The sequence below is a fragment of the Calidris pugnax genome, unplaced genomic scaffold, assembly GCF_001431845.1.
Source record: "Calidris pugnax isolate Ruff unplaced genomic scaffold, ASM143184v1 scaffold95, whole genome shotgun sequence".
In the NCBI taxonomy this organism is placed as follows: Eukaryota; Metazoa; Chordata; class Aves; order Charadriiformes; family Scolopacidae; genus Calidris; species Calidris pugnax.
Window position 1 is genome coordinate 13417690 of NW_015090885.1, and position 27486 is coordinate 13445175.

General features: G+C 41.5%; 2 protein-coding genes across 2 annotated transcripts; both read left to right on the forward strand.

Annotated features, from left to right (window-relative positions):
• Position 1: 1 nt before the first annotated feature.
• On the forward strand, positions 2 to 4150 carry RPL24 (ribosomal protein L24). Its single transcript, XM_014947219.1, has 6 exons — positions 2 to 56; positions 184 to 259; positions 1633 to 1743; positions 2792 to 2928; positions 3335 to 3398; positions 4019 to 4150. The coding sequence occupies exons 1-6, from the start codon at positions 52 to 54 to the stop codon at positions 4097 to 4099; spliced, it is 474 nt and encodes a 157-aa protein (XP_014802705.1). The 5' UTR covers positions 2 to 51; the 3' UTR covers positions 4100 to 4150.
• Positions 4151 to 7245: 3095 nt separating this feature from the next.
• ZBTB11 (zinc finger and BTB domain containing 11) lies at positions 7246 to 25777 on the forward strand. Its single transcript, XM_014947217.1, has 11 exons — positions 7246 to 7819; positions 10150 to 10385; positions 11059 to 11290; positions 12454 to 13268; positions 16067 to 16246; positions 16759 to 16995; positions 17381 to 17525; positions 18581 to 18698; positions 20426 to 20584; positions 21025 to 21200; positions 22501 to 25777. Exons 1-11 carry the CDS (start codon positions 7510 to 7512, stop codon positions 23025 to 23027), a joined length of 3135 nt encoding a protein of 1044 aa, XP_014802703.1. The 5' UTR covers positions 7246 to 7509; the 3' UTR covers positions 23028 to 25777.
• Positions 25778 to 27486: the final 1709 nt, after the last annotated feature.

Below are 27486 nucleotides of genomic sequence, written 5' to 3' on the forward strand. Positions count from 1 at the left end.
CTCTTCCTCTCGGCCCCGGCCGCCGCCCGCCTCGGAGTCGCCGCCGCCATCATGAAGTAAGGGCCCCGGCGGCCTCCCCGCCGCGCCATCCGGCGCCATCCGCCGCAGGGCGGCCGCCGGAGGGTCGCGTCTTCTTCCTCCCCTATCCCACTGCCTCCCCGCTAACGCTTCTCTCCCGCGCAGGGTCGAGCTGTGCAGCTTCAGCGGGTACAAGATCTACCCGGGCCATGGGCGCCGCTACGCCCGCACTGACGGCAAGGTGAGGCCGGGGCGGGCGGGAGCGGGGCCGGCGGGAGCGGGAGGGCGGTAGGCCTGAGGGGGAGGCCGGCGCGGCGCCGGGCGAAGCGAAGGCCTGGCCTGGGAGGCGCGGTGGGGAAGGCAGTGGGGTTGTTGTCGCCGTGGCCTGACCGGGCGCTCCGGGAATAGCACTGCTGAGCTTCCGTGGGTGCCCGGGTGTCAGGCCTGGGCTGCGGGAGAGCCCTGCTTGTGCTGTAGTCAGGGGTGTTGAGGCGGGATTTAGGTTGTGTTCTGGGGAGGGCGGCTTAAAGCATCTAATCCGAATTCATGGAATCATAGAATGGTTTGGGTTGGAAGGGACCTCAAAGATCATCTAGTTCCAACCCCCCTGCCGTGGGCAGGGACACCTCCCACTAGAGCAGGGCCACATCCAGCCTGGCCTTGAACACTTCCAGGGATGGGGCATCCACAGCTTCCCTGGGCAACCTGTTCCAGTGTCTCACCACCCTCATAGTAAAATTGCCAAAGTTCTGTAGAAAACGCTATTTAGATGTACTGCATTTAATGCTGAGACTTGCCGAAGCAAACAGCTGGACTTTCAAATAATTTGGGTATGGATCAGTGGGATTAAATTGGGAGGAGAACTCTCTCAGGCTCTCGTATCTTATAGAGACAGGATTGTCATAAATAAAAATTTGCTATTCCTATCTACCAAAGGAGGGTTTGGGTTTTGGACATCTCAGTACGGTAGTCTCGCTGTACAGAGTCACCTGGGAAATGATAGTTAAGTAAAAAGACTGATAGAATCCTCAGGTGCTCTCCTGGGAGTGTGTTTATACTTCAAATTTAATTGTATGGCTTATAATAAATCAGCCTGCCAATTCTGCCTGTTATTCTAGGCAAGAAAGTTTGTGTAACTACATTAAGAAGGAATTGGGTAGTATACTGGTTTCCACGTACTCCTTATTCCAAGTTCTGCCTGGCTTACACAGGAAACACATGGTTACTTGAGGCCAGGCGCTTGACAAGTATGGGTATGGCTGTTGCTGCTACGCCTAGAATTGAGCACAGCAGTAGATGCAAGTAGTAATTCCAGCTTTCCTCAGAAAAAAAAAATAAGCTGCTTCATTGTGTTACGAAAACAAAAAACTTTAACATTAGGCCTGGAAAATTCCTTATAATGAAATGCCTTGTAAGACATCAGTTTAATCAACGGCAAAAAATTCCAAACTAAATCTGTTACATTCTGTTCTAAAATTTTGGGTTGTTGGAGCTGTGTAAAGAAATACAAAAGCATCACTGCTGAAAAACACTGGATTACTTGATAGGTTAATGTAAACCGTAATAATGTCTTTCATAGAAACAAAGCTTTCACAAAATACTTTGCTTTCCCAGGTTTTTCAGTTCTTGAATGCAAAATGTGAGTCTGCATTCCTTTCCAAGAGAAACCCCCGTCAGATCAACTGGACTGTTCTGTACAGGCGTAAACACAAGAAAGGACAGTCAGTAAGTATATACTAACTAAAGCTGCTCTATAGTTTTCCATCAAAAGATAGGATCTGTTAGAATAGAGGTAACTTGTTGGCGTTTAGCAGAAGCATGACCCATATAACCAGGATGAAGACTGGCCAATAATGTGAGTGCATTTACATGAGTTTATATGTTGCTTTATGTTTGAAAGCTAACCACTTCAGCAAAAGCATTTGTATTTGTATTATTTCACTTCTTTGAGGGCTCACTCAGAACCACAGTAAGTTCAGTTGATTTTAACACTTGTATGAATGGTGTATGTTTTTAAAAAATAGTTTTACAGAAGGTGGGTAATGCTGTTTAATGTGTAGACTCTCTAAAAGTTTGGACTTGTCCACTTCCTGAATGGTGACAGCATAGAGAGCTGAAAAACTTGTGGATTGTATTTCCAAACAGATGGTTTAGGGGTTAACGGGTGCGGGAACCCTTCTTAACCTTTGGGCAGCAACTTAGTAGTAGGAGGTCTTTTCTATGTAGCTGTCATTGCATGAGAAAGATAAATTAATAAGGCATGCAGCATGAGGTATTTTCAGTGTTCCTTCCTAAACTTGCACAGCAAAAGAGCGTTTCAAAAGGTTTACATATGTGTTACAAGTCAGTGTTTTTATTAGATGGTTTGGAGAAGGAAGGTTGATGCTCGATGGCTTACACTGCTGCCCAGCACCATGATCGTGCTCCAAACAGCTGGGAAGTGTCTTGCTTTCAGAACATTCAGTTAAAGTGGACTCTTATCCCTCCCTCCTATTTTTTTCTGGGCGTTACAGAAGGCTGAGTTTCTGACATTGTTCCAAAACAACTTTATTTATGCCTTGCAAAGGAGAATGCATTGTTCTTTTTTAGCTATTCATCTGCTTTGGCAAATCAAGAATTCAGTTACCTCCAAAGTGACGGGTAAAATTCTATCTCTGTATACAGTTTTTCAATAGCTTCAATCTTAATAGCAGCTTGTTTCTATAAATGTCTTTAGCCTTTTATTTAATGTCTTGTGATACTGATTGTCTGTCTTCATCTTCTGCCATTTTAGGAAGAGGTACAAAAGAAGCGTACACGTCGTGCTGTTAAGTTCCAGAGAGCTATCACTGGTGCATCTTTAGCTGAGATTATGGCTAAACGAAATCAGAAGCCTGAAGTACGAAAGGCGCAGAGGGAACAAGCTATTAGGTGAGAAATCGGAGATAACCAGAGCTACCCCAGGCTTTTCAAAGTTTATTAATGGTTTTCATGCATGAAACTCTAGAGGAGCTCTGTGGTTTATAAGCTTCTTTAGATGGGCTTGTTATTTTTTTTCTATCAGTGTATTTGGAGTTAATACTGAGTAACCTCAGCAAGAGAGAGCAGCTGCAGCAAAGGGTCTCTTCTTGCCCTCGCTTTTTGTGAAAATACTGCTTTTGTCACACACAGTTCTGCTGTCTCTGTAGCAGTCTCCCTAGAGAGTACTGACTGCAGAGGATAAACCTGAAGTACTGCATTCCTTTCTTGATCTTCTGGAGTTCTTATAATGGTGAGACAAACAAACAGTGAATGGCAGACACAAATAACTGTTACCCTTTTTTCGGTGAATTCACAGGGCTGCAAAAGAAGCCAAGAAGGCTAAGCAGGCAACTAAGAAAACAGCTGTTTCTGCTGCAAAGGTAAGCTGCAATAGGGGGATAGAAGTCATGAAATGGGATATACCGTGTTGTAACACAAGATTCTGTTGCAGTGCTTAGTTGGAAATTCCCATTTTTGTTTGGAAGAAGCATTTGTGTTTGCTTATGTATTTTGATCTGGAAGCACCTCAACCAAACTTTAGTACAAAAGTTAAACATACTGAAACAGCTGAATGGAATTAACCTTTTTTTTTTTATTGAAGAAATAAATATTACAGTAAAACAACTTTCTGACCATATGTCAGAGGTTATTGATAACTAAAAACTTGTCTGGATGTGACATCTTCACTATCTAGGAACCTGGTAAAAATATATTGATGAATGCTAGCATCTATTTTATCGTTACTTATTATTAGTTAATACCATATGTTGGCATCATACCGTTGTTGTCAGCTTACTGACATGTCAACATGCCATGTTGTCAGCTCACTGTGATGTGTGTAACAACCTGGTAACATGATTCTAATGTGATATATTGTAATTCTAACCTGATCTGATTCAAATTGCCTGATTTCTGTCAAGAATCTTAAATACACAGGGACGCTTTCAGGACTGCAGATAAATTGCTTCTCGGTGCTCATGCTTTTATTATTTCTCTACAGGCTCCTACAAAGGCAGCACCAAAGCAGAAGATTGTGAAACCAGTCAAGGTTTCTGCTCCCCGTGTTGGTGGGAAGCGCTAACTTGCCAACCTGTTGGTTCATGCTGAATAAATGTCTGACTAACCTTCGTAACTTGTGCCGTGTTATCTTCAACTGTGGGAGATAAACTGAAGAGCATTGATGTATGAAATAACCATGTGTGGTTTTGCAGACTGAAAAAGATCCTCTTGCCATGAAACATTTCATTTTGTAGACAATCTGCAGTATTAGCACACACTTTGCAAGTCTTAATGAATATCCCAGGTAGCAGGAAAGACGGAGCTGGTGTTTGAGAAGCTGTTCTTGCCTGAAGGATAAAATAGCACACGAGTACAAGTTTATTCCGCATCGATGTCAAATGGCATAAAAAGAGGTTTCTAAGTTCAGAGATGCAAACAAAAGGGTACACATCTGTAAGTGACTTAAAAGGAATGCATGTAGTAATATGTTATAGAGGATAAAAGGAGAAGTACATTGAAAAAAAGGCATGAATGATTTCACGGACTGCATGGCTGCTGCACGCAAAGGTTCAGATGCAACTTGTGGGTCAGGATTCCTGGAGACTGTTCTGAGGAAAAGGATGGCTGTAAAGGTCCTGCCTTGTACTCATTCACTAAGCTAAATGGGTTTCCTGACCCAATATGACCATTCTTCTGCAGTTACGATCTCAGCAGCAGCACTTGCAACACTGGTAAATGTTGAATGAACTTCAAATGCAGCTGGTGGAATACATTTACTTCAAGCCCATTTAGTTTCATATTTAACTTGCAGAATGCAGGTGAGGTTTCCTTAGTAACTCCCCACCCTCTGCCAAGAGGGAGCTTTATTTGCTAAATTCTTCATGTATTCATCTGTCTACTTTAGTAATCCCACTATGTAGACAGTGTGCCCAAACTGTCCCATAGTTCTGATGGACAGCGATAGCCTTGGCAAAGCAATGTCTTCTGACTTCCCTGTTTTCTAGGTTAGAAACATCTCAAGATGCCACGTCTTAATGCCTGTTAACTTTGAGGAGCATTGAGGGTTTGCTTTGTTACCTTACTATGCAAGTCAAGAAAGCAGCTGTCTTTCACAGTTTTGCTTCCTGCAGTTCTTTTACTCTTCAAAAGCACAACAGCTGTAATGGACAATTTAGGTTAGGGGTTATGTTTTGAGTTACATCATACTTTGTTTTGGGTTTATTAATGAAATAGATACAGGTCTGGATCAAGGTTGCAACCCTTTTGGAATAGGTTTAGCTTGGTTACATCAGTGGAATTTGGACCATCATCTCCCAAACAATTGTGCATTTTGCTATTAAAAAAAAAAAACCAAACAAACCCATCCAAACCATAGGAGCTACTCAGGTTTAGAATTAAATTGAAGACTTTTAAATGGTTAACACACTTGAAAGTGAAGCTGCCAGAAACAGGAGGGGGAAAGAAGGCAAGGAAAACTGCTTGGTATTATAGAGAAAGGAATTTTTAAACATTTAAAACTGAAGGCTGAAAACTCCACTGACATGCTAGTGACAACTATATAAAATCCTAATTGTATCAGTGTCTTGTATCAATCAGCTGGTACACTGCTTGTCAAAGTTTTAGCTGAAAAGCTGAAAGTAAAGAGCTCTTACAATTGCTTGAAATACCATTAATGATATATAGGAATGGATTGTCAGATATGACTATTAGTAAATCAGTATTTGTTAATGCTTAGAAGTTTGCAGGCTTCAGGTGCCTGCTGTTATTGCAGAAGTGCACAGAAATGCTTTAAGATTACTCTTCCTTGTGGCTTATTTGTGAGTTCTGACTGATACGGTGAGTCAGGAGTAAAAAGTAACAGCCCAACAGGTTTCTCCTCTCACAAGCTATGCTTGAAGTGAGTGAGGCAGGCTGTTTAGAGCAGGGTGTTAGCCTGGTGTAACTGCACATTATTCGGCTCAAATACAGATAGAATGCAATGAATTAACACTGAAATTAGTACCTTAAATACCTTGTGTTTACCTCATGTAACATAATTGATGCTCTATTAAATATCACTAAAAATGGAATACTTAAATTTTTCATAGACCCACACAATAACTGATGTTGAAAAGGACCTTCAGATGTCATGCAGTCCAAGCCCTTCCTCAGAGCATGGCTATTTAGATCAGGTTGCTCAGGGCTGCATCCAGCTGAGTTGTGAACAACTCCAAAGACAGAGGTTCCACAACCTCTCCAGGCAACCTGTTCCGGTATGTGACCACTACCATTGGTTTGGGATTTTTTTAGGAAAAAAAAAAAAGTATTTAGAAATGCTTATCTAGAACTAGAATTTCCTGTATTGTAACCTGTGTGTGTTGCCTATTGCTATGAAACTCCGAGAAGAGTTTGCCTTTATCTTCTCTGTATCCTCTGGTGAGGTAGCTGCGGACAGCAGCAAGGCCCTCACCAAGCCTTCCCTTTTTAAGGTCGAACAAGCACACCTCTCAGCCTCGCCTTGTCCCTCAAGCTCTGACTCCTGACCATCTTTACAGCCTTCTGCCAGACTCACTCCATCCAGTCAGTATTTGGGGGGATCACAGTACCCCAGATGCCCCTTGCGAGCACTAAGCAGAGGGGAAGGGGTCACGGCTGGGCACAGGCACCCCGCGGCTCCTGCATTTTGTGTCTCTGTTATGGGTGTAAAACAAAATTGGGCGAGAACTCAGACAAGGAAAACCAGCAGTTGACGTTCAAAAGATTTTCCTTCCTTTTACAACCAAAAGAAAAGGGCATACTCAATGCCTGGAGATGTAGCTGCTGTGCCACTCTGCCTGTGCTGCCCCTAACTGCTGTGCTGGTGCTGCAACAGGAAAACACACCTCTAGTTTTCTCGTAACTCCTACTCCCGAGGCAATTTTGAAACGGAGGCTGCTCGTTTCGGAGCGAGGGCAATAAAGTCTACTTACTGATGGGCGTCCCCTTCCAGCGCCATGGCTGTGCCCGGCCCCCTCACAGGTTTTGCCCGGTTCCAAGATGGCCGCCCCAACCTTCCGCCCGGCCTCTCCCTTGCCCGCTTCCAAGATGGCGGCTTTGTCCCTCCCCACTCACCAGCTGCCCCTCCCCTGCGCGCAGGCTTCTGACCTCACTTCCTCTTGTGCAGCAGCCATTTTGTCTTTCCGTTGCTGCTGCTGCCCGAGCTTCTCCCTCCCACCCGCCGCCGCTGGCTGCGAAACTCCAGTTCCCCCCCGGGCCTGGGGCCGGGGCCCCTCTCCTCCCCGCTCCCGGTCCCGCCGCATGTGACTGCCGCGGGCGCGCCCCGTCCCGTCTGGAGACGCTGCCCCGCAGCCGCCTCCGCCCCGGGGGCGACAGCCTGACCCTTCGCCCGCTCTCCCGGAGCGGCGTGCCCAGCACCCTGCCCTCGCCCGGCGGCGAGGCGGGGGAAGCCCGGCGCGAAGCCCGGGAGGCTGCCCCTTCACCCCCTCCCCGTCCTCCTCCTCCCCCTGCCCCGCCATGTCCAGCGAGGAGAGCTACCTGGCCATCCTGCGCTACCTGACCAACGAGCGGGAGCCCTACGCGCCGGGGACGGAGGGTAACGCCAAGCGGAAGATCCGCAAAGCCGCCGCCTGCTACGTGGTGCGCGGCGGCACCCTCTACTACCAGCGGCGGCAGCGGGACCAGCAGCGCTTCGCCGAGCTCGAGGTGGTGCTGCAGGCCGAGCGCCGCGCCCGCCTCATCCGCGCCGCGCACCTGGGGCCCGACGGCGCCCACCGCACCCGGCTGCAGACCTGGCAGGGGCTGTCCCAGAAGTACTGGTGGCGAGGTGAGCGGCAAGGGGGGAGAGAGAGGGAAGGGTCCGGCCGGTCACCGGGGGGGAGGAGGAGCCGCGCCGAGGCGGGGGAGAAGGCGGTTGGGGGAGCCGGGGTCGCCGCTCCCCACCCCGCGGTCGGGTTTCCCGGGGGGGGCGGCTGTGTCGCATCCCGGGAGGAAGCAGGAGGGGACTTCTCGCTTGTGCTGACGGACGGGTGCCGTTCAACACGCCCATCTCCGAGCGCGGCGCTTCTTCTGGAGGCTGGTCGCTCCTTGGGAGGCGAGGCCTCGCTGTGCGAGTTACACCTCGGTCAGTGGCTTGCCCTGTGGCTTCCTATTCACGGGCGGTATTTTGAATCTGTGCGGAAACATGTTGCGTGCACTGTAGCGGTTTCTCAATTTCTGCACTTCGTACAGGGCGATAATCCATCCCATATGACCCAGTTCAGCTTTTAACCTTGTAATGCCATTTCCAGCTAGCACGTGGGTGGTGGTCACGCTTAAATAGTAGAGCTGCCAGTGATGGTTCCTAGTCCTTGGTGCAGTTATTGTTATATTTGTCTCTTTCTTCCAAGAGACCAGACTAATTCTCACAGAATCACTTCTCAGCTGGGCCCTGAGTGATGTCACAGCTGTGAGAAGTGGTAGTCTGTGAACAGCAATCATTGCCAGTCGGGGCCTTCTTGTGGCTGAGCCAGTGACTTGGTTCTGTGTTCCCTTTGGATCTGGCGTTCTACTTTTAGCCTTATGTATCCATTAAACAAATATCCTGCTTTTCACTTGCCCAGGGCCTAGTTTCTGTTTATATTGCTTCTCTTGTTCTGCTCTTTTTGGTCCATCAGTCAGCGCGTCTGTCATTTCAACTTGAGTTTTCCTTATCTTAATTTGGAGACTTTTTGCTCTAGCTGCAGCCCATCCTTCCAGTCCAGATCTCGTTGACTTGAAGATCTTTGATGTGAAAAAGGATTTGGTGTCTCAAAGTTGATACATCCATTCTGGATTATGTTCTTCTAGTCTTTATCTGGGTTCTCATAATTTGCCTGATATTGGACTGTTCTGTCTACTGTCATCCTATGCTGGAAACTTCCTTAATGGCCTCAGTATATCTTCTGTTCATCAGAAGAGGGCATTCTGTATTCTGCATCTTTTGATCTTATTGGTTATCTTTATTTGCACAACTTATATTTACTTATTTCTCTTGTACTCAACATACTAAAATTCATGCCCTGCTTTCAGTTCAAGCATTTTGTTTCTTATTTATGTCTCCTTGAAAACATTGGTTTCCCCTGCCATTATAATACTGTTCTTAGCTGAGATGGGTGCCAGTCTGTTGTGCCTGTCTGCTCTGTAACTGGGAAGCAATGGGCTGGAGTATGGCCCAGTGACCTGGAAGCTGTTAGATATGTGATTTGAAGACCAGAGCCCTTCTGTCCTGAGAACTAACCCTGGTTTGAAATCAAGGAAAAGTAAAAATGTTTGAAATGGGCATGAATAACTTGGGATGCCTGAAGTCTGTGTTTTCCTGATCCTTACAGAGATATGTATGTAATGATAGTGCATCTCATGCTCTGAAAAGGTGTGAGCAGTGAAAGTCTAACTCTGTCTCAGCCAAGTTTTTTAACATGTACCAACTTTTGAACTATAGAGACATGGCTGCTGTTGTCTATGCTTTTATATTGTCCTAGTGAAGAAAATTAATTTGGGTTGAAAGCCATACACTTTAAATGCCTTGGTACCTAGAAGAGGACCAGTTTAGATGGCTTGGTTATCTAAAATTATTTAGTTACACTGGTTAAAGTACCAGTGGGAAATTAATTTAGCTAAATTCCAAAATCATAATAAGCAAGTGATTTAAATCGGTGTTAATAATATGTATTGAGCATCATTGCATGTAGCACAGTTGGTCCCAATTTTGGAAAAGCCCTTAGGTGAGCCTTCCAATTCTTGTCCCCTTGGGTAAGGACAAGCTAAGATCCACTTGTGTGGGCTAAATGCAGGATCAGGTTACAGCTTTCATTGTATTGGGATTCTTAGGGTGAATGTAGAAATAAAAATATTTTTTTCTAGCCTTAAAAATCTTTCTAGGAGGGTCTGCTTGATATAGTGATGTTCCAAATGTTCTATCTCAATGATGGATTACAGTAATGACATACAGCATCATACAATACTGTGAGAGAAGCAGAACTGGTAAAAAGTCAGAGAAAGAAAATGTAGGTGACTGACTTAATTTTTCTCACTACGTGTTTAATATTGTTTTGCTAATCACCTACATGTTTAGTTACATGTTTAAGGCAAGTTGAGAGAAGATTACAAGCCTAACTAAGCTCCATTATCTTTTTTTAGGTATTCTTAAGCAGGTTAAAGATTACATTAAAGAATGCAGCAAGTGCCAGGAAAAGCTAGATCGCTCTAGATCTCTGTCAGATCCTTCTGAAATGCTGGAGGAACTAGGACTGGATGCAAAATCTCATGAAGATAGTAATGAAACAGATGATGAATTGAGTAATACGGCATCAATCCCAGCTGCATCCCCAAAGCCTGTGAAGAAGAAGCCAATAGCGAAGCATGAGCTTGTGTTTGTAAGTACCATTGTTGACATTTGAATGTATTTAAGATATTTGTTAGTGTGTTCTTAGTCACATGCTTATTTTCCATTGTTGTGATAATCTTGCAATAATTTGATGACATAAATTTTGCCAAATATATTCAATATGTGGAAAGGGGTTACTGGTATATATAACACAAAATTAATTGTAGTATGTCATTTTTTGGAAAATAAAGTACCCCAACTTCTATTTATGCATATAGGACCCAAGGGAAAACGAATGGCAAAAGTATAAGTAGTAAAGCATCACATACAAGATTCTCATGGAATCTGTATCTGTTCCTTAATAAATTATGCTATAGTTATATATAAAATTCTTGGTGATAACTGGGGGCTCATACGCATGTAAAGACACGTGAATCTAGAAACTGTTTCAGATTCTAGCATTGAAAAATACGGTCAAAGAACTGCTTGCGTATCCGTGTCTTCCTGTTTTTGCAGTTGTCTGTTTTAACTGTGTTTGGAGGGAGGGTGAAACTTGGCGCATTTAAAGAAAGAATGTAATAGTAAAGTTAAGCTGTATGTTATACAGGCTTGAACTGGTTGTACTGAATTGCAGAAAATAATCCTTTTCTTTGTTTCAGTGTGAATGCTTAAAAAGGCACAGTCTAAATGTAATGAAGTTCTCATGATGTTGTTTACGACAGGTTGACAGTAAGGGCCTTGTGAAGCAGTCATCTTCCAAACATTGTCTGTCAGTCTTAAACCAACTGAATCAGCAGAGGCTTTCCAATCAGTTCTGTGATGTGACTCTGCTGATTGAAGGAGAGGAGTACAAAGCTCACAAATCTGTCTTGGCAGCCAACAGCGAATACTTCCGAGAGCTCTTCATTGAAAAGGGAGCTGTCTCTAGTCATGAAGCTGTAGTGGATCTGTCAGGTGAATTGTTGTGGGTTTCAAAGCTAGATATCATAATATCCTAAGTAAGGTGTACAGTATTTGATTCAGTCTTTTTTTGGTGTTCAGGACAACCAAATATTTTATCTTGCCTTTTTCTCTCTTTTAATCTAAAAGTATTTTTTGTGGATTTTAATGCTAAAGTGATCACTCTGGTTTTGCAAAATCTGATCTTCCATATTGAATGGACTATGGGATTTCATCTTAAAATTTCTGAGTCGTAGCTGATTTTTACCTTGCTTAGGCCTGTTTTCTCCTTGTATTAGTCACAAATGTTAAAAAAGGGAACATAATCAAATGCTTGAATGCATCAAGAGAGGATGTTGACTAGCTTCTTGGAGAGCTGTTTTGCTGATCAAATACTAAATTGTTTCTTATGTCTGTAAACACTATTATACATGTTTCTGCTTATTTCTCAAACCTTCTGGTACCTTAAAGATAGGAAAAGATCCTAAAATAAATGTTCTAAAAATAGCTTTGAAGTGATGAAGAATATTGTACAGAACATATGCCTACTATGTTGCTTTCTCATTAATTTCTCAACTGTGTTTGTCTCTACATGAACAATAGACATGCATGAAGATTTCTAGTATGATGGTCCAGAAGATCCCCCAAATTAAATATTTGATTTACAGAACTCTGGAAAATGATACCAAATGCTTATTTTTAAGCATTTTTTAATATATGTATACATACTTTTTTATTAGCCACTTTCTTATTTTTCTGCTGCATCAGTTGTTATTTAAGTCTACTTTCTGTTACTCAGACTACTTTCTGAACATAGCAGATTCAGAAAGACTTTGGTTAAAATAGGGTTAATCTGTTTCAAAAATATTGTGGCTCTCCAGCATCTTGAAACATTCCTCTAGAGAATTTTATTGTGAAAATACCCCTGTTCTACTTACTTATTGGAAAAGTTGTCTGAGCTTGCTTCCACTTAGAAAATACACAAGGAAGATGCTTTTGCATAAATGACAATTAATTGAGACCCAGTGGAGGGGCTTCAGTGTTACTTGCAATCGTGCTTTGCTCTAAACTTCAGACTTAACCATATCAAAGGTGAACTGTTGTATCCATCATGGGGTATTTTGGTGTAATTTGGGGTCATCAGTGTTTGCTCTAATCTCTTGTTTTATTCCTGGTAGGGTTCTGCAAGTCCAGTTTCCTGCCTCTATTGGAATTTGCTTATACTTCAGAGTTAACTTTTGACTTCTGTAGTATGGCAGAAGTGGCCATGCTTGCTCGGCATCTCTTCATGTCAGAGGTCATCGAAATCTGTGAAAATGTGCACAAACAGATGGAAGACAAACAAATTACGGTGTACCAAAAGGGAGATATTCAAACAGTCGAGTCAACACAGAATTTAGCACAGCAGGCTGAAGTCGCGACGCAGCCTGTGGATGGTGCTGAGCAACCTGAGCTCGCAGCTGGTGAAGTGCCAGTAGCTGTGAATGGAGCCCCTTCCTCTGCTGGGATAGAGGAGGCAGCAGCACCCCAGCCTGACCTCCTGCCCCCAGAGCCTGTAGAAGCCACTCCGGGTGACCTTTCAAAGCCTGTGGAGCAGGGTGAAACAACTGAAAATTGCGTCAAGATGCAGCTAGTGGAGAGCATTTCAAATAACACCGTGTCTGTTGTGGAGGCTGAGCCATTGGCTGCGGAAGCCTTGGACACACAAAGTCACACAGAAGTTGGGACAGATCAAAATGACAGTGGTAAAGCAAATGTGGACACTGCTTCTGAAGACTCCTCAGAAACACTCCAGCAAAAACGTGGCAGGCAAAGTAAAGAACAGAGCGTTTCAGTTTCACAACCAGAAAGCCTAGCTTCCAGCCAAGATGACACTTACAAGAGCAAGCTTCGCCAGCGTTCTGTTAGTGAAGGGGGATATATCAGATTGCATAAAGGAATTGAAAAAAAACTGCAAAATAGAAAGACAAATCCTAAATCTGCAATACAGCAGGTATTCTATATGTCTTTAGGCCTGTTGTCAGTACTCGTCCAGTGTTTTGAGGCCAATCTGAAAAGACAGTTTCCTGATTCCAAGCACTGTCTGGCAAATGTTTTTCTTTTTTGAGCGATTATGGTTACTGCAAACCAAAGTAACTTCTAAGGTGTGACAGTTGTGCTAAACAAAAAAACAACATTGGCGTCAAAATTCCTTCCATGTTGAAGATCTTTAGAATGCTCAGTGACTTTAGCCCAGCTTGAGTATCTCCTCACAGCTTCTAATGGTTGGACAGAAGGTGTATCTTCTCCCTAAAGTTATTAATGATGTGGGAATTTAATTCTTAACTAGCATGTGTGTATGTCAGTCATAGACAAATGTATTTATCTGTTAGAGAAGTGAGACCCTGCACTTGTTAAAACTTGAAAGCAGAGCACTGGGGATGAAAAATTTGACATCCTATGTAGATCTTAAGACACAGTCGTGAGTCGCAGTAATGAAGTCCTGCTACCTTCAGACTGGGGCCAGTTAAAAAAAAGACAGGTTCAAAGAGCACTGGTATTAAAAATTCAAGCACTCAGACATGTTACATGTTTAGTAATTGAATTTGTTGGTTCAATTATTATTTTTTCCTAATGAAATAGTCGTCTTACTCTTTGCCCTTCAGGAGCCTTTCCTCTTGAAGTGCCTATGGATAGCTGACGTTTGCCTCAATGGGCATTAATACATTTTGGTTTTGAGTACACTTTCCTTTACTCATTCCACATTGTCTAAAGCTTATGAAGAACTGTTAATTTCCAGAGATGTTCCGTGAGATGTTTACACACTAGAGCCATCAATCCCACAGGCCAGGGAGATAATTTGTTACCATTACAACACCCTTGCAGATAAAAACTGTAGCATTTGTCTCCTTTTACAGATGGACAACTTGAAGCCCAGATGTTAAAACTAGCACAATCAAAATATTTGAGCATCTTCTTTATGATGGTTGGAGAATTACAAGTTTTTGTTCTCTTTTGGGAGGGAGAATATCTACTTTCAGGAACAGCTCTTGTTAACTTATTTTGCAGTTTTTAAATCTGGCCCATTGACAGGTGAGGCCTGTGGACAGTGGCCACCTATGGAAAAAATAAATTGGTGTAGATAATTGCTCAGAATTGGATTCAGTAATAGGTTTCTGCTTTCCTAACTCATTTCATAGCTTTTTGCATTTTTGTCTCGGCTCCTCCCCACAAAACACTGGATGTTGTATAAACACTGGGAAGGAGACACTTCTTCCTGAGTTCCCAGTTTTGGTGCTGGAAGAATAACAGGAAAGAGAGTTTGAGGAAAAATGCTGCCGACCACTAAATTACAGTAGTTGCAGTTGATGTGGAGATGTTTGGGATGAACTATGATTTGTATGAACGGATTCTTTTCCATAGTCTTACTAATAGTCTACTGAACAAAATTATTTTTGTGGCTTCACAATTTAGCCAAGTTTGCATAAGTTTTAAGAGCAACAGCAAAATTAAAAAAAAATTTAAATGCTGTCCCTGTGTTGAGTTTTGGTTTGTTTTTGAGAGACATGGAAAGGCTAGCATGTTTTCAAAAACTGTTAAATACCTCACTTGTTGAGAGAACAGAAGAAGAAATGGGCATACATTGTACTTTTTCTCCTTACCTTATTCTCAGAAACATGAAAGGGAGATACCTGATACAGAAAATTGCAACTTGATCCCTTACAATTTGGCTTTTAGAGAATTTCACAGCAAGTTTCTACAAAGGAAAATGAGATTATCAGCTCCAGGGAGTACTGCCTAACAAAAAACCACTAGTGCTTAACAAAAAAAAAAATCACCAGTAAAGCTGGAATGCCCTTAATCAGAAAGAACTGATTAGATACTGTAAATTTTTTTACAGGTTATTAATAACTCAGCTTTTGCTGGCTGGTAAAAATTAATTAGGACATTTATTTTTAATGTGATGATTTTTGTTGTAAAGCAAATGTAAATCATAGAATGGTTTGGGTTGGAAGGGACCTTAAAGATCATCCAATTCCAACCCCCCTGCCATGGGCAGGGACACCTCCCACTAGAGCAGGTTGCTCAAAGCCCCATCCAGCCTGGCCTTGAACACCTCCAGGGATGGGGCATCTACGACTTCCCTGGGCAACCTGTTCCAGTGCCTCACCACCCTCACTGTAAAGAATTTCTTCCTAATATTTAATCTAAATCTGCCCTCTTTCACTCCCCTCTTTCAGTTTAAAAATGTTACCCCTCATCCTATCACTGCTTTCCCTGATAAAGAGTCCTTCCCCACCTTTCCTGTAGGCCCCCTTTAAGTACTGGAAGGTTGCTATAAGGATCTCGCCAGAGCCTTCTCCAGGCTGAACAATCACAGCTCTTTCAGGCTGTCTTCGTAGGAGAGACAGTCCATCCCTCTGATACCCAATCTTGAAAAGGAAAATTGGAGTTTAGGGAAGTGTTAGAAACATTTTATTGGAACTGTGACTGGCAGTTCTTTGTGGTTCCTCTGTAACTATCTCGTAGCTTTCACTTAAGCAGTTACTTAGGGTTGAATAGTTGTCTCTGAACTGGTAAGTCATTGTCTGCCTATAATTATAATCAGTTTATGGTTTTAAAACAGGACCACCATGAGATCCATAGTTTTGCATTGAACTGAAAGAGGGTAACTTTCTAGCAACTAAGTGAATGAAGCAAAATTAGATGGTAATACAGTATCACACAGAAACATCAGCTTTTAGTACTAATTTGCAGAGGAAATATACAGTGTAGTAAATTTCATTCAAGGGTTATGCTTTTTCAACTTAGGTTGCCATGAAGCTGGTACAAAGAGGGAAAAAAATGAAACAGCCCAAAAGAGAGACCACGGAAAATAACGAAGTAGAAGCTCAGCACAAATGCACTGAGTGTGGAATGGTGTTCCAGCGGCGCTATGCGCTTATAATGCACACACTGAAACATGAAAGATCAAAAGATTATAAGTGCCCAGTAAGTTGGATTTTTATTTTTTTGTGTGTCTGTAAACCTCCCTCTTTATGAAAATTCATTCAGTAATGACATCGGTAATTATTTTTCTTGCCTCTGTTTGTGCAACTATTTATTTTTCGTTACGGGTTTCAGAGGTGGATGCAATCCTGATCTGGATGGGGTGGGGTAGAATGTGGTGCAGCCATGTGGCCTTACAGCACCACGTGACATGGGAGTGTGCTTGCTGCTCACAGCAGGGCTGGTGTGGGCTTTACTTTCAAACTTAGAGTAAATTTGTAACTGTTTAAATTCGTCTGGAAGTTAGCCTCATTCGGAGGTGGTCAGTGGTTCTGTCAGTAGACATAGAATTCAAAATTTACAACTATTAATTAACCTGAGATAAAATGCCTACTGGAGTCAGCTTATAGATATTGCTAATCATATTAACTATAGTTAAAACCTTTACTTACCTTTTCTTGAAATAATTTTTGAGTATTAAATGCAAAATAAAGCTATAATATTTTCTTTCCCAGTTGTGTAAAAAAGAATTCCAGTACGGCGCCTCCCTGCGAGCCCATCTTGTGCGGCACACGCGGAAGACCGAAGTGAACGCTGCAGCTGCTGGTGGAGAAGAGACAGGCGTGTCTTCGGTGAAAGGGAGAACCAAACGGGAATTTATATGTGATATATGTGGAAGAACTCTACCTAAGCTCTATTCTCTCAGAATACACATGCTCAAACATACAGGTGTAAAACCACATGCGTGCAAGGTAAAGACAAAGTCCTTTTATTCTGTAATCAGATTAGTAATGTTACCTTGGTATTTTAGTAGTGACCCTCTGTCCTAAAATTTAGGTTAATTTAGATCACTTAAGAATGGGGAAAACTACTGTAACATTCCTGATGGAAATTTTTGTAGTCCAAGACCAAGAAAACTAGAATGAAGTTGAATCATGAAAGTTCATATTCCTGTGTCTAGAAGAATGCTTTTCCTTGAATATTCTGTTTTAACAGACCAGTTCTGCCACTGGTGTGAAATCACAGGGTTGGCCATCCTGGTTCCCAAGAAATACAGGAGGTTTTGTTGTGTTTGCAGTTAAACATCTATTACATAATGAGTTTTATTTGTTCTATTCAACCGGATATTTTTTTTAGGTTTGTGGAAAGACCTTTACATATAAGCATGGATTAAAGATGCACTTAGCTCTCCATGAAGTACAGAAACAGTTCAAGTGTGACTTGTGTGAGAAGTCTTTTGTCACAAAAAGAAGTCTTCAGGAGCACATGAGCATTCACACAGGTAAGAGATGATAAAGAGTATTCTTTTATTTTGTTCGGCTATTGTATGCTGCTGAACTTCAGTATTGTTCTTTGATGTGAAAGGAACTGTTTAAAAAAATAAAGAAAAAGGAGAAACTACTGTTTAACTGATCAGGCAGCTGAAATGGAGGTAAGTAGTCATTTTACATTTTTTTCCTGGGTTTATTTTACTGTAGCTTAATGTTAGTATGCAAATGTTCAATACAAGAACAGGAAATCATGGTTGGTCTGTTCCTAGGTTCTTAGTATGTATTTATGCCTGTATTGTGTTAATTCAATAAAGATAGGCAATAGGCTGGAATGTTGTGAAGCACTTGCAGTTCTAGCCTATCCTTTCAGAGGAAAAGACGCTAAGTTAAATCTCTGCGAATCTCCATATCTGTTTTGTGAGATTTGTTGTACTAATACTGAAATTTTATAAAACTGGTCTCTTGATCTTACCACATGAAAGATGACAATATAATAATTCAATACAAACAGAGTTTTAATTCAATACAAGCAGAGTTTTAAAATTGTAATGAGTAGAGGTCTGTGTTTCTTGTTTCACAAGTTGGGCAGAATCAAAGGAACTGTTTTTGTTAAGACAGTTTGTTCCAGAAATGAAGGAATTTGTATTGAATTGGAGCAGAAAACTTTTATTTTAAGGTGCTGTTCCACAAATTCAAGATGTAAGTCATCCATAAGCAATGCTGTATTCCTGGAGAAGTTGCATATTATATGAACACAGGCAACTGTGGACAATTTTTTAGGCTGTTCACATTTCATGACTGATTTGTAGCTGCAGTGTTGTACCTGTGTTTAAAAACATGCAATAAAGTAATTTAGAGTTGTTACTCCCCCCTCTCTGTATTATTACATTGGCACATCCAAAATACACTTAAAAATTCCGTCTGTGTGTAGTTAAACCAACTTCACTTTGTAACACAGCTCTGATTACTTAAGCTAAATTACATGAGAAGAAAAAACTTCTCTCTCAAAGCACTTTAGAGGTATGGAGGCCTGGCATCGTAACATGTTTTGGTTTTGTTTTGTCAGGAGAATCCAAGTATCTCTGCTCCATCTGTGGAAAATCTTTCCACAGGGCATCAGGACTCAGTAAACACATAAAGAAACACCAGCCAAAGCCTGAAGTTCGTGGATATCAGTGTACTCAGTAAGTTGGTTGGTTCTGGGTTTCTTTTTGGTGGGCTTTTTTCCTAGTAATTTTACAGATTAAAAGCAGCTCCTTGGTGTAGTGTAAAGCTGTTCACGGCATGGAATAAGACTTTTAAAACATAAGACTAAAAAATGTACTTTAGTTAATATATGCATTGGAGATCAAAAGTTTGTCTTTTTACTGTTACCTAGCTCTAGTTTCATACAGCTGATTTCTAACGAATGTGTTTGCACTTGTAGCCGTAATCAGTAGCTATGTGTTTTTAAAGCTCCCTTGAAGGACAGCTAGAAGATTGGTAAGCAAAGGGCCTTCAGCCTATTCTTGCCCTCTTCTACTGTGATAGTTGATTTCAGTTTAATTTGAAAATTTCGTTTACAGTCTACAGTGTGCTTGTGTGCACTGCAATACACACTGTGTTTAACAAACAGCTCTGCAGGAACATCATAAATTAAGACTTGCTGACTATTGCAGTTAACTTGATTATAAAACTTATATGAGCACTTAAATATCTTTGCATTATGGACTTTAGCAGAAACTCTGTAACTGGAAAGAATGTGTCTCCTAGTGCATTAGCAGAACATGGATAGTTTTTCCATGACCAAGCAGACTACAGAACCTTTCAAGTGACCTGCAAAAGCACAAATGGTGCTTAATTTCCAAACTGTTAATTTAGGTCTCTGGAAAGCAATCTCAGGTATTAAGAGGGGTTGTACAATCTGTATGATTGTCTGTGTGCAACTCGGTTTTAATGAAAGCTTTAATCTAAAGTATTGTTTAAAGTATTTCTGGTAGTGCTGCTGCATGCGAGCAAAAACAATATTTTGCAACTGCTGAAAATTCACTTCAGTTCTGTCAGCAATGTGCTTTGTAATGCTAAAAATATCGATCTTAGAAATACAAAGAACAGAGCTAATGGGGTCCACGATGGGGACAGAACTGTTTAATGAAACATTCTAGGGAAGGCAATTTTGGTTTTGAAGGAGAAATATATTTAAAATATTTTTTCTTTTTACTCAAGACAGTATAGTTATGGATGCAAAAGTTCACCTTGACAGAGAAGATATTTTGATTCCCCAACTCCTTCAAAACAGACACAGACCTTGTTTCTTCTACAGTGAAGATCTCTACTAGGAATATAATCCAAGTTGTCACAAATGGTTTAGAATTTTCACTAAGCAATAACCGGACTTCTGTTTTCTAGTTTGGTGGCTTGGTATGTAAAACTCCTTGCCAGGCTTGACTTTGAGCTTCTGGCCCAGTTGAACAAAGTGCAACATTACTTACTTTTCTAAAACATTTGTGGAAGATTTCCAGTAAAGCAATCGATTAAATTATAGTAGTGCATGACAGTGTCAGAGGGTGGCAGTTGCTTGAGTTTTTTGCTGGTTAAGGGAAGAAACAGCTGTTACTATCCTCATAAGTTCATATGGTATAATACAAATTTCTGATATCTTCCAGTTAGTTTGCCTTTAATTATTCCCCATAAAAGACAAAAGTGTGTCAGAGGTCCTCAAGTTATATTCCAGACTTCTAGATAAGCTGTTGCTCCTTTTAATTTTCCCTCATTTGGGAAGGGATTGTGCTTTATATAGATATTGATGACAGAGTAAGTGTTGTCTTCTCAAAGTCTTCAGTTGTCATTAAATAAAAGGGTTCCAGTGCCTTTGAAATCAGGGTCACCAAGACCCTTCTTATATGGGATGCTAAAACCTTAACTGTTACAGGTGTGAAAAGAGTTTCTATGAAGCTCGAGATCTTCGGCAGCATATGAATAAGCATTTAGGTGTGAAGCCATTTCAGTGCCAGTTCTGTGGAAAATGTTACAGTTGGAAGAAAGACTGGTATTCTCATGTGAAGTCTCACTCTGTCACAGACCCTTATAGGTAAGAAGAAACTCATTTAACAACTGAAATGTAGTGATCAATATGAGGTTATACAGATCCACAGCCAGTTGACTGCCTGGTCCATTGTTAAAGTACTGATTGATTGCTGTTTACTGGGATTTTGAGTACTTGAGAACAGATGTGTAGCTTTGAATGGTGTTAACCTCATGGCACAGTCCTGATAAATGTAATTGATGAAGGTAGAAGTGCTTTGTATGATCTCGCTTCTCTAGAGTGGTATGTGGAAGCTTTGTGACTGTGAATTAGTGAAAACACAGGTCAGTCCAAAAATATTATTTCTAATTATGGAACTACTTGTCATACAAGACAGTACTCCCATTAAGCTCTGCCTGCTATAATTAAAGTGCATTTTGGTTTCAAAAGCATAGCATAAGCGTAGAATAATGGTTTCAATAGATTTCTCACTTAACACGTTTTAGGTGTAATATATGTGGTAAAGAATTTTATGAGAAAGCTTTGTACAGAAGACATGTGAAGAAAGCCACACATGGTAAAAAAGGAAGAGCAAAACAAAATCTTGAACGAGTTTGTGAGCATTGCGGAAGAAAATTCACACAGCTCCGGGAATACAGGAGACACATGAACAATCATGAAGGTATGTAGAAAACAAGTAGTCATCCCTCACTTCCTAGAAACATTACAGAGAAAGGGGTATTTGTTTCTTTGGGTCTGTGTATCTCCTGTGTTGCAAGACACATAGAAGTTCTTACAGATTCTCTAGTTAGTTTTATGCTAGTCCTTGTTTGTCAGCTTGCTTCCAATGAGTCCTAGAAGTGGCTGTTGGGATGTTCTGTCTAAAACTGCAGTCACAAGCAGGGACAGTAAAGTTCCTTCTCGGAACTTTAATGGAAGAGGAACTTTTTTAGAAGTGATCAAAAGATGTATATCTGGCAAAGAATTGGATGTAATAAAATATTCTCTGGATTGAAAGGCGCAATGGTTAGCAAAATATTCTTCAAACAGGACAGTGATTGGCCTGAATTTAAAAAAAGGATCACTGTTGGAAATTGGTCAATTTATTGATTTATAACAAGCAGTAAACTATGTGATGTTTTGGGAAAATATAAAAACATTTTATAAGTAAATATATATTTGGTTGTTCCAGCTGTGTTGGAAGTCTGTATATACTCCTGTCTTGGGGCAAAACCCACTTTTTTGAAGCATGTCTCCTTTTAAAGATCTGTTATGAATAAACCTAAGAGCTGTCTAACTACTGAAATGGAGATTTTGTGTTTGTTTCTAAACAGAGAAAGTGTCCTGTAATAGGTACCTAGCCTAAATCTACAGTAGCTGGAAAATCCAGTATTGAAATAGCGTTTGTCGCCACCCACACGCCCCATTAGATACTGCAGACCACAGAGCTCAGCCGTTGTAAGGGAGAATAAGATGTATTCAAACATCAGGTGCAGTATTTGAACATACAAGGTGTGGAGGAGGAGGGAAAAAGTTGTAGATGGAGTTAGAAGCTAACTAGAATAAGGGCTGATTTGATGAGACCTGTATAGTAAGATTTACAGAAACAGAGTTGGGACTAGGAATGTCAGTGACAAATTCTATTAAGTAAAACATGGTTTCAGAAAGGCATCATCAAAAATAATTAAGTGGTATGGACTTAAAATAAGAGAGAAACTGCATTAAAAGGCATTTTTTAAGAAAAATTTTTTAAAAAGTAAAGTGTTAGAATGAATAGAGCACTTGGGGAAAGTCTTAGCGTTGAATGTATTATGCTTGCATTCTATTGTAGCACGGAAATGGTAAACAAGGTCTCCTCCTTACTTAGAAAAAGTTGTCATGTTTTTCTTGTTCTTTTTCTACTGCTGTTCCCCCTGTCACTTCTCATCATCACGTTTATGAATGCTGATGGTCACCTTTCCTTGCTTTCCCTTTGAGAACAGGTGTGAAGCCATTTGAATGTCTAACTTGCGGAGTAGCCTGGGCTGATGCGCGTTCCTTGAAGCGTCACGTGAGGACACATACTGGAGAACGACCCTACGTCTGCCCGGTGTGCAACGAAGCTTACATAGATGCCCGGACGCTGCGGAAGCACATGACCAAGTTTCACAGAGACTACGTACCCTGCAAAATCATGCTGGAAAAAGATACTCTTCAGTTTCATAACCAGGGGACGCAGGTGGAGCACGCCATCAGCATTTTGGCAGCAGACGTGCAGGAACAAGAAACGGAGATCAGCGTTGGTGGTGGTGAGATTGAGACCGTGGTGGTGACAGGAGAGACGATCGAAGCCATCGAAGCAGTTGCAGCTACTGAGGAATGTACGTCAGTCTCTACTCTTTCTGACCAAAGCATCATGCAGGTGGTAAACTACGTATTGGCGCAACAGCAAGGACAGAAAATGGCTGAAGTGACACAGGCCATTGAAACTGTAGAAGTAGAGGTGGCCCATGTAGCAAAGACAGACTGAATAGAGTAGATAAGCAAGAAGGTCTTTCCATCTCTGGGAGCTAAGCATTTAACTGGGCCTCTGAGGCTTACAGTGATGCCTGTTTTCAAACAGTTAATCCCCAGAACTGAATGTCTTGGTGATGACATACTGCACCATGCGTTACAGGGAAAAAGTTAAAATACTTCAGTGTGGGCCAAGGCTTTGAAGACTAAGATTTCTGCACTGGTGATAACTCAAAAAAAAAATAATGGAATAATAATGTTTTCTGTGTCATGGAGTAAGTATCATGCTGTAACTTTTAAAAAAACAAAAAGGAAAACGAAATAGAGGCTGCACTAAAAACTGAAAATGCACAGCTGTGGGTAGCATTTTTTTGACTTTTTATGTAAATTTGGTCAAGTGTATGAGCAAATTACCTATATTGGATTCTGTCTGTTTACTCCTCAAAACAAGGAGATGGTAGAATGCTTCCTGCAGCATGCACTTCATGGGACATACAGAAAATCTGAGGCTTTCTTCTTTGGGTAGATACACCATCAGCAATTAGTGAATCCCATTCCAGGCTGGTGAGTTCAGCAAAACACTGTAAAATTTTTTATGGATAATGGGCAGGGGTCCACTGAAGTCTGAGGAAGTGGTTCTCCGAGATGGGTTGATGTACTTTAAGGGACAACAGGATTTTGAATTTAAGTTGTCCAGAGGACAGCCCACTGCAGGGAGACTGCTTACAGAAGCAAACTGCTTTTTATTTGTAAGCGAGGAGCTTTCGCTTCAGCCTCTATGCACGACCACCTTTCCTTTAACGATGCTTGGCTGCGTAAAGGAAGCTATCGCCTGCGTCGTTGCACGTATCCAAAGCAGGCAACCTAATGATGGATGTTTCTAATTTTGCAGTACATTTGATGTAGAAACTCTTAAATGAAAAAAGTCTAACGGGACGCTTCTTCTCCTGTATATTTATATTCCCAAAGAAGCCCAGCTAGTTACAATGTGGTCTTGTATCATGTTGAAAGGAGGAGCCTTGCTAATTCCCAAATGGGACACATTGCAATATCAGGATAAAGAACTATGAAAATATTAGTATGAAGTAAAAATGATTTTTTTTTTTTTTTCTCAAAATACCAGAGTCTTCAGAAGACCTTATTACTGCTGCTGTAAGAAAATACTTCTAGGGCAAGCTAATTTCTGGTGTTACACCACATAGATGGAAATCTGATTAAGTTTTACTGCGAGTAAGCATGAATCACAGCCATGCTTGGCCCAAGCTTTAATCCCTCTGATTTAATATCATGAACAGTGCACATCATAATCTGCACAAGATGTGGGTTCTTTCGTTGTTGTTTGGGATGTTTTTGTAAGTGAGAAAAATGTCCATTGAGGTAACTGCATGTGCTATGCACATGAACAATCAGAACTGTGTTCTTTAAACTGTTGTCAGTCGATAATATTATCAAATGTTTCCCAACTTTGCAGCAGCAAGATAGCCAAGGAGCCCGAAGCCTATAATATCGCAGAGTACTCTTCATAAGTAAAGCTACATGCATATAACTCAGTGAAAGGGATCCACTGAACAAAATTTAAGCAAAATCTGTGACAAAGTAACCATCTCATTTGAATTAGTATTTTTACCTTTCCTCTTATTTAACTATTTGGGTATCTGTCTACTAAGCTACAGAATGGACTATTCTTTTTATACTTTGTAAGCATGTAGATAAGCAGTTGTTGAAAATCTTTTAAGCAATACGTATTTTGAGTTCCTGCCTGGGCTCTGAATTAATCTGCAGATGACTATTGCAAAGGTCAGGGTCATCCTGCAGAGAAGTAACGTAGTTAGTTGTACATCCTGGAGCCCTTTACAACTGTATTCTTTTCTAATTATGAAAAGGAGTAAAACTAAAATGAATACTTTAAAAAAATAAAATACTGCTAGCTGTAACTCTTGAATTTTTTATACGATCAAGAATCTGGAGATAGCCATCCTACTTAAAATACTGGCATTATGATGGAAAAAGATTTAAAAGAGCGCTAGGTAAACATTAAAAATTACTTCAATGTTTGTATCTTACAAATAATTATGTATTACTAAAGTGAGGAAATGTTCAAGGAAAGATAGCTGTAAATAGTGCTAGAATATTATTTGTATATTTAGTGTGTTACCTTACAAAAAGCATATTACCAGCACCTCAGTCTAATCTTTGGTGCATTTATTTATTTTCCCAACCTATGGAAGACAGAGAAGTGAATCTGAATTTTGGAGCCTTGTTACCCACTGTAAAAATGCTTTAACTGACTTGTTGGCCTGCCGTTTAAAAGCAGAAATCAAACAGAAGATCAGAAGAGGTTGTTTCCTAAAGGAGACTCCGCCAGGAACATCAGAGGGGAATGTTGTGGGTCCCTTCCCTAACGTGCTGTGCCTTAGCTTTTCAGAAGGGCATGAGGTCAGTAGGGAGTGTCGCTCTCAGCTTCGCTGTTCCTGCACTGGTGAAGTTGCCTTATGTTTTTCTTTAGATTTCAGCTCTTAATTTAAGATGTTCCCTACTTTACTGCAATCTATTTGAAGTCAGACTGCAAATAAGCAAATGATATTATTTAATTTGATTATTTTTTTTTTTAAATAGAGTTCACGAGAAGTGTCCATTTATAAAGTATTCCTAGTGAATTCCTGTAAATAATTAATTTGATCTGTACATTCTGCTGTTTTTATTTAGTGTTAGATGTATAAAGTTACGGTTATTTCTGTCACTAAATAAACCGAGCTTTGCCATGAATTACTCTTTCAAGCAACTTTTCTTTTTTTTTGGGGGGGGGGGGGGAGTGTGTGGAAAAATTTTTTCCTTTCCCTTCTCTTTCACCCAATGCAGAATTACCACAATGATTTTAAGAGGCAAAGATGTTATATCCATTCCACTCGGTTTACCTTAGGCTTTTCCATGGAAGTTGGACAGTTCTGCCTGGCAAGTGTTGGAGAATTATTTATTCCTCTCAGTATTTCACCTTCCATATGGAAATAGATGTCTGATGTGACACAGTGATCTAGTACTACCCACTTGTTCGCTTCAGGCTCAACAACCTAACTTGTATGAGGAAGGGAAATGCTCTGCCCTCCCAAACTGCGTTGCAGTATGGCCATACAAGAGCACAGCGTTGATGAAAGGTGGTGTATGTTTATACTGGAACCATTTTGGCTGCAAGGACCTCTTGGTCCCCAGTACCCAGCTGGAACCAGTGTAATTTCTCTCCCATGCTGTGTCTCTTGCCTTGGGTTTCGGCCCGATGCTGCCACCCGGGAGGGAGCGTCACACAGCGTTCCTGTCCCAGCCTCTGCTCTGGGATGAACAGGGGTTGTGGCTTTGGACGTTGTTCTCCAGAGGCTGAAGGGTGGGCTATAGATCTGCCTCCTGCTCTGGGAATGAGTGGTGGGCTTGGGCCCTTCCCTTGGCTGTTAGAGACATTTCAGAGCAAGGTCAATGTTGCAGAAAGGCTGATTTACCTCTTGTGCTTCATCCCGATTCCCAGGGGAAATGCTAGGAGATTTTCAGTGTATTGACTCTTCAGTAAAAACAGGGGTTTCAAGAGGTGAGTGCTGAAGGAGCAAGGCCCTTCACCAACTGCTACTGGATAGGGATGCAGCTCCAGATGAGAAACAGCAAAGCGCTGTGTGGATCATTTCCCCCCCTTGGCTTCCACTGGAGCTAGAACCACCTCATTCCTGGCTGTTAAAGGAAGAGCCAGGAGTTTCTACAGCAGTGGAACAGTGTAAACATTTAATATGTGAACACCCAGGAGCCCATCTTGCAGACAGTGGGAGCTTTGCGCCTCCCAAGCAGCTCTTCACTGAGGGTTGTTCTCAAGCAGAAGAGTTCTGGCTACTGAAAGTGAGAGGGCCCAGGTCCCCCCGTTGCCACCCTCGGGCACAGGGCTCTGGGGAACACGCTTACGAGCCCCGTGTAACTCTGAAGGGGCTTTTTGGAATGTAAGTTCAGTCCTGAAGGCAGGATTTTATCTGAGTAACAAAACTAAAGCACAGCCCAGGATGCTCGCAGCTGTTTGGTGCCTGCAGTTCTATACAGTGGAGGGTGACAAACGTATGCATGTGAAAGGCCTCCAGAGTTACACCTCTTCCGCAAAAGCTAAGGCAGAATTATCATTATACAACAAGCTGCTGAGCAGCAGCCACCACTTTCCATGCAACTCCTGTGTTTACAAATGACGGAAAGCTGGGGGAGAAAAGGAGAGATAATTATCTTTTTATTAGGACTTTTGCATTACCTTAAATTAATAGGCTTGTACTGCAAGGAAAACATAAACACAGGCTCATGATGTCAAGTTTCAGTGGCGCTCTGGCTGCAGAGCCACAAAGGCTTTATTTGTGCATCCGCCTCATCAGGAAATCCAACCCCAAGAACCAAATTTAAGAAGTAAAGTCACAAAGATGAGCAAAGGTTTATGCCACCAAATCAAAACGTGTGCTGCTAAT